This window comes from Malurus melanocephalus, unplaced genomic scaffold (genome assembly GCF_030028575.1).
Source record: "Malurus melanocephalus ecotype Western Australia unplaced genomic scaffold, MMel_1.1 scaffold_177, whole genome shotgun sequence".
Classification (NCBI taxonomy): domain Eukaryota; kingdom Metazoa; phylum Chordata; class Aves; order Passeriformes; family Maluridae; genus Malurus; species Malurus melanocephalus.
In genome coordinates this window covers 1,115,892-1,126,170 of record NW_026623409.1, presented here as the reverse complement: position 1 = coordinate 1,126,170, position 10,279 = coordinate 1,115,892, and the positions used below count along the sequence as shown (strand labels likewise).

General features: G+C 45.0%; 1 protein-coding gene across 1 annotated transcript in view; it reads left to right on the top strand.

Moving 5' to 3' along the window:
• The first annotated feature begins 3 nt into the window (after window positions 1-3).
• Window positions 4-10,279, top strand: part of MTURN (maturin, neural progenitor differentiation regulator homolog) — a 15,952-nt gene continuing 5,676 nt past the window's right edge. The window contains exons 1-2 of the mRNA XM_057372707.1: window positions 4-165; window positions 5,937-6,059. Of these exons, the coding sequence (XP_057228690.1) occupies window positions 4-165; window positions 5,937-6,059 (285 nt within the window). The remainder of the gene's footprint in view (window positions 166-5,936; window positions 6,060-10,279) is intronic.

Sequence of the window (10,279 nt, the reverse complement as noted above, 5' to 3'; positions counted from 1 at the left end):
GCGATGGCTTTCGAGGCGCTGGCGGAGGCGGCGGAGCGATGGTGCGCCCGCACGCCCTTCCAGCTCATCGCCGCCGAGGAGACGGAGCGGCGCATGGACTTCTACGCCGAGCCCGGCGTCTCCTTCTACGTGCTGTGCCCGGAGGCCGCCTGCGGCGACAATTTCGTGAGTGCCCCGGGAGGGGATCGGGTGTCGCGGGCGTGCGGGGCGCCCGCCGTGCCGTGTGCGTGGACGCGCGGGGAACCCTCGCACCGCTCCGGGACGCCCCGTCCGCGCGGGTCCCCGAAGCCCGGGGGGAGCACCCGAGGGGGAGCGCCGGAGGGGGGCGGAGGACGGGGCCGTGCCCGCGAGGGAGGGATGCGGTGATGGAAGGCGGCGGGGCCGGGGGCCGGGGGGATCCTCCCACAATCTGCAAAATGGAGTCCGCTGCCGGTGGGGGGCGGCCCCGCGGGCAGGGCTGCGGGCAGGGACACCCCACCCCCCCGCCTTCCCCATCGCCCGGCCCGGGGAGCTGCGGGCTCCGGGAGGGCGGAGAGGAGCGGTGCGAGCCCCCCCGTCTGCCCCGCGCCCCGCGGGGGCTGCAGCTGCCGCTCCCCCCGCGGCCCCTCCATCCTCCCGGGGTGCCGGGGCTGGGGCACGGCGCGGGGACGGGCGGACTGGCAGGGCTGTCACGGCAAATGGAGAATGGGCAGGAATAAAATGGAGTCAGGATGACAGGAGGGCCGCGCCCCCCCCGCCGCTCCTCCGGGCCCGCCGCGGGATCCGTGCAGGTGCCGGCCGGGCAGCGCCGCGCCCCCGCCCCGCCGCCCCTCGCGGAGTTCAGCGCCGAGTTTGTGCAGAAARCGCTCCGTCACCACAACCCCTGCCTTTGGGAAGGGTCGGGGGTTGCTTTTCCCCTCGCCCGGACTCTCCCGATGGTGAGCAGAAGTGCGGGAAGAGTCGCTGTAAAGCGGCACCTCGGCACGGGGTTTGTAGGCTGCCAAGTGCCTGTTAACTTCAATGAAAGGATTTTGGTTTGCTCTTTTTAACAAAACAGCTCCTAGCACAGACCATTATTGTAGGAATGTTGTAGGTTCTTCCCTTCACGGAGCAAGTTTCATCTCTCCACCTCCTTGACAAATGTTCCCTTTCCAACAGGTAAGTGCAGAGTGAGCCCATTTGACAGATGGGTGCATGGAAACAAAGAGCACTGAAGGGACTTCTCCAGGACCACAGATCCCARCGAGCTGGATGCTTATTTATTGTGTCGGGTAGATGGTCATGCTGAATTATGAAAGAGGTTACCCGGAGTTTAGTTATGTGTCTGTTGAGGGATACGTGAGACCTTCAGATGTAGCAATAGAGTATCTCAGGGTGTGGATTCTCTCAGTCCGCTGTGGGAATAGCACATCCATCTTCTCAGCACCTCTGAGCCTGTCAGACCCCAATGCTCATTCCTCTCTGCAGATGCCTGTGCCCTGAAAGGGCCATGCCTGCTGCACTCTTGAGCTGCAGTATATATGAATCCAGTGCAGCACTAGGCTAAAACTGTGATTGGACATTAATGATAAAGGAAAATTACRAAGAAATTCCATTTCTTTTTCTTAGACATGTATTGTTTCTTTATACATTGTTCAATAATTGAGTGAACTCTTTCAAACCAAGTCTAGTCAACTTCAAAAAAAATCTTAAGCTGTTTCCAACTTTATTCCAATGCTGCCCTTTTTTTTTTTTTGAGTTTGCAAATCTCATTTTGCAAAATCACATTTTCCCTTTTTTTTTTYYTTTTTTCTGGAAAATATTTTTGTTCCAGGGTTGCTGTGGGACAGACTGCCTGCCCAGAGTCACCACTAGTAAAATGGAGTGARGGGCCAACTCCTGTCAATGTGGAACATAAACAGTGGAAAACTAAAAGCAGTGTTTTCTTCTGTCTTTTTTAGCATTATTAGTAAAGGCAATTTTTGTAATGATAATACCTTTAAGACTGGCAGATAGGTGTCATTCTTAATTCTTTTTATGTTGATGGTATTTCTTTAATATGATTAAGACCCACTAATGAGCAGAYTCTCCGGCATCCCATTTCCTGCTCCTAGTGCACTGTGGGACCTAATTTCTGCTCCCAGCTTGATTATCTTGGTTTTTTTGCAGTCACTTTCTTTTTCTTCTTTTTGTTATGATCCAGATTATAATTTTACTTTCTGTGTGCAATTACAGGCTAAAGTTTATTTTAAGGAGACTTAATACAAGCCAAGGGACTGATTGTCGTTTTCACTTTAAGCTTTGTTGCATGACTCCTTTAACACAGTGGAGTGTGAAAGTGAGTAAATATGAACAGAATTCAGTGACACACTTTACAGTCTTTTTGCACCCTGTGACTTTCTAAAGGAGCCCCACATTTAATAAGCATCTGATGCTTGGTATTCTTGTTCTTTACGTCTTCATTTCATAATGATGCGACTTAAAAAGCTATGTAGGAGGTGCCAGAGAATTCCATGATAACCCACTTGTAAGGAGGAAATGAGCATATTGAACTTAAAAGGAAGGAGGAGTGGATAAAAACATGGAAATGTTGCCAAGATGCAAACTGTGGGAGAATTAACACAGCATTTTGTCTAAAATCAGAGATCTCAGATCACAACAATCTAATATTTTTCATTTCCTGAAAAGATATCTTTAGGCTAGGCTTTTGATATTCTAGAGATGCAAAAGACTCATGTAGATGCTTATTGGCACTTTCAGTACCACCTGGATGCTAAAAACGCTCAGAATCAGCATTTTAGRTACTGAACTATGTATAATTCCATTCCCAATGCTCCTGGAGTTCTCAAGAAACTGTAGCTGTAATCAAGGAGGATGAGGGTTGTGATGCTATTGCTTATAATATGTTGTTTTTGTCACCATGTTATTACTGGTATTCAAAGTAACCGATAAAATAAATAAAAATAAGATGCCATCTTGCTGCAAGATTTCCTGAAAATATTTTAGAACAGAGTCAGCGGGTCTGAATATTTTCTGCAAGTCGAATTATCTCCACAAATAAAAAGTTTTGCTATCATGCACAACAAGTGGGCTGCTTAGAAAAAGGTGGGCCAGCAAGTGATTTTGTCACCCAGCTACACTGAGTCATCTAAAGGTGTGAGGGAAAGCAAACCCCTCCAGATGCAGTCCTATTGATTTTCTCAGCTATGTGCTGTGTGTAGGTGCTGAACTAAATAATTCAGCCATGATCCTAGGTCAGCCGAGGTGGAAATGAGTGRCTGTGTGTTTTTGTACTGACACAAAGCAACTATGAGTAAAACTGGGCAAGCTTGGAAAACACATACTCTGATGATGAGGTTAATACTTTTTTAATTGAACAGCCACAGCCAGGCACTGTGGTCCACCAGTTTGCCAGCAGCCTCCTTCTCCCACTGCAGAGAGATCCTCAGACACTGGGTTTTCTAGGAAAAGCATCCCTGTATATGCAGCCTTACTGACTGCTTTAACTTTCTAAGCRGGAGCTGAATCCTCAAATTATGTTTGTTTGTATTTTGAAAGACCGAAATTCCTTTTGCAGGTTCCAGTGGAGATGGGTGAGTCAGTGCTGAGACAGTTCCCGYGCTGCTTGGGTGCAGCACTGAACCACCACAAAGAGCTGTAGATGAAGCTGAACCTACAGGCATTACAACCCTGGTCTTTATTATGGTTGAGGTTTTTCAGGGAAAAGATTAAATCAACCCATTTCCGAATGAGATACGTGCAGTAATAGCATGTGAAACTTTTCATAGGGTGTTTGTTAACTACAGGCAACATTTTAAATCCTCTGTAAATGGGGAGATTTTTGGAACCCTTACTTGCTAATTGTCCTATGATGCTATGCAAAAATCTCAAAAACTCAATAATCAGCTTACTCCCTTAGGTTTTCCCCTTGTGCTAGATCATCTTTTTCTGCCTACTGCTGACAAATTCATAGTGGAGTCTAAAATGTTGTGCAGCTTGAAAAGAGATTGTGAAAACATGATATGACAACATGGGGTTAACTCTCCCTGGGGAATGAACCAGCTATTATTTATTGAAGGGCAGGGCCTGATTTTCATTTATGTGGAAGCTCCTGTGTATAGCTCTGGCAGTCATAAGAAGCCACAATTTAAACAAGAATAAGGATCTCAGTAGTCATAATCATTTTAAATATATAAACAATTGCAACAGGTTTAGCATGAGCCAGGAATTGCCAAGCTGCAACATTCAGCTCTGAAGTTTAGGAATAACTAAACAGTTATTGCTAACCCCAAGTATGAAGAAGTCATGGGCCAGACCTCCAAAATCTTTTCCAAAGGCTGTTCTTATAATGTGACTTGAAAATGTTCATTTGATATTTTGAAGAGGGCTTATATGAGTTCACTTCATGTACCTTCTGCCTTTTTAGACCATAGAAATCACAAAATGTAGACTTTTCTTCTTTTTTTTTGTAAACAGAAGCTGAGATTTAGTTGTATATTTATAGGATTACAAGGCCCATGACTCTTAAGATGGCGTGGAGTATCATGAGACTTGTGGTATGTGCATTTGAGAGTTGGCAAGACTGTAAAGAACTTATTTTTATTGCCAGAATGGTTAAGAGATGACTGGTTATATGGAAAGAGCAGAACCTACTCAGTAATGCAGGGCTGTTTTCATAACAAAACATTTCACAATGTTTATGCCAGTAAAGTGCAACAAGCAGCAAAGAAAATGTAGGTCAAGTGAGGTTCATAGCAAAGCAGTTACAGGTTTTATCTTAAAGGTGCAGTTTAGGTGATGTTAAGTGCTGTTTTCTTTCCTTAAGTGCGAAACTGCATCCCTGGCAGGTGTTCACCACTGAAGAGGAAGGCAATGTGCAAGCCTTATGCTAGGGATTGAAACATCTGTCGTTTTGAGTCTTTCCCTGAATGTTAGTTAAGCTTCAGAGAGACCCTCCTTTTTCCTTATTTAAGCATAACTTGCTGTTTATAGCAAGTAAAAAGGCACTTTGGGGAAAAGAGCTGCTGTGCAAGAAGAGAGGTGTAAGTGTCTCAAACCAATTTGGCAGTATTGCACTTTTCTGTGTAGCAGGCTGCCTAAGACAGCACTAAGTCTTCAGCAGAAGGTGTTTAAGATCATGCATTAGCTTATGCCCTTGGGCACTGGAAGCATTGTTGCCTGGGTGCTCCCTCCATCACTTGCCAGCTCTTTTTCAATCAGCCTYGTAGCAGCAGAATCAACATGAGCTTTGAGAGAGGCTTCACAGAGAAAGGCTGGGGAACCAGCATCTCCAAAGCAGGAGTAAGACAAGAGGAAGATCTCAAATGGATTTRAATATGCATGCCTGGGAAGAGAAGATTGTATTCCAGGAGGAGTAAATCTCAAAACAGGGTGGGAGGCTTGAAGTGTCAGGATGCTGTGAGTGCCCAAACATCTCTCCTTGGCTCTGTGTCTAGCCTGCAGGCAGATTTCGCATCTTTTCTTCTGCATYGTCAAGAGAATTACACATCAAGTTCCACCTCCAGGGTCGCATCATATTTGCACTGATGCCAGGAAGACAAAGAGATGCTTTAGCTCTTCCTGAGGGCTTCACTGCAGCWGATGATGCAGAAAAAGAGAAAACCCAACATGACTTCCAGGTCTGAGCAGGGCTGATGTCAAACAAAAGCACCTTTTTAGGTAAAATGTGTGTATGCAAAGTGTGTGTACCCTTCATGGCTGGTGGAGTCATGAGGCATTTCCACTGGATTGATTTCCCTGTTTTCTAATGCATTGTATTAATAAAATCCACGTTCCTCCACAGAAATGTGGTTTCTGAAACAGCCTGCAGCGCATGTCTGCAGGGCGGGTCTGAGCTGCAGGAGGCTCGGTGTACTTTGGCAGATGTTTACAACATGTCACCTTATAAAATCACATGGAAAAGTTGGCGTGAATTCCTGTTAATGCCTTYCCTTTCTTGTGTTGCTGTTGGCTTTCAGCACGTGTGGAGCGAAAGTGAGGACTGCTTACCTTTTCTGCAGCTTGCACAGGATTACATCTCCTCCTGTGGGAAAAAGACACTCCATGAAATATTGGAAAAAGTCTTCAAATCCTTCAGACCTGTAAGTCTTCAGACCTGCTTTTTTTACCTTCTAAATATTGACAGTTACCTGGGACTTTTAATAGGATAACACTGGATAGAGCAAGATGTTTTTTCTTCTCCAGAGACTTACATCTCCACTTAGCTGYCTGGGTACCGAAGTGTTAGCGCATAAGCTATGGTCAGGCAGTTGGAAATTGTTTCTTGGAAGTCAGCTGCCTTTTTATTTCCATSTCTGGGTTTGAGAGGATGAGATTCCCGTGCGGGGTGGGAGGCCAACTGGTGTGTCAGCCGGTGGCAGTGGCAGGGATGCGCATCCTGCTGATGCAGTGCTGACTCTGAGGAACGGGATACGAGTCAGCGCCACGGGACTTTGTGGCAGAGTTGTTTCCTGGCACTGGAATTGGGGAGTTTTGCAAGGATATGAACAAGAGTAAATCTCTGGGAAACTGGAAATATGGTCTCTCCTCAGARTGGTTTATTTTATTTTATGGTTGGGATTTTTTTCCCTCAAGTGATACAGGTTTTGCTATTAGGATGGTTTCCACTTGGTATTTGCASATGCTGGTTTGGTCACTGCATGAGAAGAAGTTGGAACAGAAGCTGGGTTTTGTGGGGAGGGGGCCTGTATTTTTCTGTTTTGCTGCTACTCAGCTTTCTCTGTCCTTGTTTAACACTAAGATTTATGCCAAAGCCTGGATTTCATCAGGGTGAGGTGTCTTGGGCTGGCCGTTGTCCTTCATTTTTGCCAAATGCACCCTTTACTCAGCCTCTCCTTTTGAATGCTTGGGCCTGGCTAAGATTTAAAGCAGAACAAAGGTTTGTAGCCAGAGCCACTCTCCCATGATGTCCATGAGAAAGTTGACCAATGGACATTTTTATACTCAGCTGAAAATGTAGACCTTTTCCTTCCTGTCTTTTTTTGGCTGACTAATTGAGAAGACTGAAAATGTATCCCAAGTATTTAGTATGAAAGGGAGGGCCTGGAGCACCGATATGAAAACACTGGCCCTCCCTGTGTTACACCCTTGCAATGGTTTGCACGGATTGCCGCAGCTGGTCGACATAAAAGAGCATCATTTTAAAGAATCCTTTGAGAGGCTAGAAATAAATAGAACAGATGCACACTTTCCTTAGAAAGGACTGGAMATCTGATCTGTCACTACAGCTGCTTGTAATTGTGAAAACATGCAAAAAATATAAGTGTGTTTCCTGGAACAACACTGGGCTCTGGGATCTTCCTAACTGTTTTCTCCTATTCAGGGAAGCTGTGTCTTTGATGAGAAACTTCCACTGGTTTAACTAAAGAGGACTTCAAAAAGACTTAATTAAATTGGTGCAGATTACTTACTTCATTTAAACCACATGTATTCCAGCATACCTTAAGTTACTGAGAAATTGACTTCAGTCAAACCAAGTTGAGCTACTCTTCAGAATAGAGAGGTTCRAAGCAAGGGGAACCATAATGCTCATTTAGCCTGGGCCTTTCATTAATCCATCACATTTCACCTCATGATTTCCACAACCAAGCACATAAATTGAAGTTGAAATAGAATGTGTCTGSTTTTCCAAAGACACCCACTCTTGAGGTAAAGTCTTCAGGTGACTTAAAGGATACAGCACTGCTGGACATTTTTTCTTCTCATGGCTAGTTATGGTGCTCTGAATAGCTCTTTTGTTTACAATCTGCATTTTTCTAGTTTTGCTTTCTTCAAATTGTTGAATTTCTTTTTCCTTTTGTTTGCTCAGAAATGGTGTTCTCAATTGCCAGAGACCTCTTGCAGACTGTAATGAAGTACCTCTTCATTTTGTCTTGGATATATTGCAGAGATTAAGTTTCTCAGATTCTCCTTTGACCTAGTATTGAGAGATTTGTATCAGCATAACAAAATTGGGTTTATTGTTTCAAGTATGGCTGTGTGTAGACAAGTCTAATAAGGAATGTATTGACATTTTTTCCTCAATTTTAACTATTAAAAATAGCCCATACATGAGAGGGAAGACTTTTTAAATTGAATGGTGTTACAATAGATGTATGGGAACAGTTATTTTGTACCCGTAGGCCTTTGCTAGAACAAAACTGCTTTTTACAGTATCGGGGAATTATTTTCTTGGCATCACTTCATGCTGTCGCCCTCCTTTCTCTGCTGGATTCWTTTTACTAATGAAACCACCTTGCTGTCAGCTTCAAGGCAACRGTGCATTTGCAGAGCATGTCTTCTCCTCTATCCCAAGCAAGACAGAGACCAGTCTGGAAAACTTCAGTTTGAAAAATGGAAATTTAGGAAAAAACTGTGGTTGAAGGGCAGACTGGGCTTTTCTGAAGCATCTGGTGGTTCTGGCTCTCAGTCTGGGACACTGGGGAGGAACYAGGTTTTTAGCAGGTGCTTGCTAARCACCTTTTGAAAGTCTTCTCCATTTTGGTATTCCCAGTGAACATCCAAGATTATCAGACTGTTCTGAAATTGTTTGTTAGGGTCCTTTGAAGGGAAATATTTAGAAGAAAACAGTGGCAGTGCATCTGCAGCTTTCTGTGTCCTTGTGCCTAGCACGAGCATCTACCTTCCGGTAACTGAGCGGTCCAAAACCAACTTTTTCCAGTAACTCAACTCMGCCCTGCTCTGCACATTCATGATAACAGCCCAGCCTTGTCTCCACAAGCTTACCGTAGAGCTGTGGAGTGGGAAGGGACTGGCTTATCATGCTGCTGGGCCCTGTGTTTTGGAGACAGTGAGAACATGAATGCCCAGCAGTTGGTGTTACTCTCAGTGAGAAACAGAGATTTCCCTCTGCTTCCTGGCCACAGAAAGCAATGAGGGTGGTCKAGGTCTGCTCACTGTTCCTCACTGCTTTCAGGTATCTCTCCCTAATGTTTTATGGGCCTAAACACGGTGCCAAGTAGGATATCTAATTAGATGAGGCTTTTAAAAAGTGCTGCTTTACCTGCAACAACTAAACCACACATCTGTCCTGCTGTAGGCAAGCTCAAGCTGTTTCCTTACTGAAGGTGGTGAGGGACATGCTGTCTCTACCCATTACTGCCTTCCTGGGTCAGTGTCCACAAAACTCTGTGTTGTTCCTTATTGTCCACTTATTCAGGGAGCATCCAAAAGTGGCAGACATCATGAAGGTACAGGATATCAACCAATACCACTGGGCTCAAATACTGTTATTTGCCTCAGAGCATCCCATCTCCTTCCGTGCATTGGTCTCTCTGGTGTCAGGTGCCCATGCTGGTGCTTTTATGCATATYTGCCTGGAGACTAAGTCTTTCCCACAGGGATTTAACAGAACTGTGTTATCTCTAGTATAGCATCACATGGACCACTAAAGCTCAGTCTTGTACTTAGTTTATTTTTCATTGTGCTCATGTGCCAGCTTTTAGTAGGAGRTGATGTCACTCTGCTTCCATGAGTTAGTAACTACAAGGTTATTTGTAAAATCAGGGCACTTTGAAAGAGTTATCAAAGACAAATACAAGAAATGCCTGAGGGACATCACACCAACTGGCAAAGTTTGCAGGAAACCAAGGCATGGTTTATAATTTAGCAGCAAATTCCAGGGGTCCCACACAGCCTGAAAGCCTAAATCTTAATTAGAGGGTCTGTAGTGTAAAAGCCATTAATGCCATATTCACTGMATTCATGTATGTCCCAGTGAGCTCTCCTTTACCTCCAGATGGGTACTTCRGCCAGCAGAAATAAACAGATGTAGKTCAGGCAATGCTGCTGGTTGTTASCTTCCCTYCCTCCTCACCATGCCTCTGACCCCGTAGTCATGCATCCCCACCTGGCAGTTTTGTTCCCCTTGGCTTTTCTACTGATGGTTCAGCTCTCTCTTTCTACACCAATTTTTCTCCTCGTTTTCCTCTACAGTTAAGTCCTTTCAAGTCTGCTGCATAGCTGATACTTTTAATAGTGAAGCAGCTATGGACTAGAAATAGAAACTAGTGTGTGTGAAAGAAGACAAAGTGGGAGTCAGTCTAGGGTTTGTCCTTATCTTTTGTACACCTTTCTTCTGTTTTGTGCCAATATTTCTAGAGCTCCCTGCACTTTGGACCCTGATCCTTCCTCCTTGTGGGCTGATTTGTCACTGCAGAGAACAGTGACAGATTTGTCACTCTGGAGAACAGCAAGGGGTTAACAGCAGTGAGGGACCACCATGATCTTGTGGGAAGCAACAGGATATGACACCTAAAAGCAAGACCTGCATGGTCAAGGTCCTTGGTGTCTTGGAAGGTCA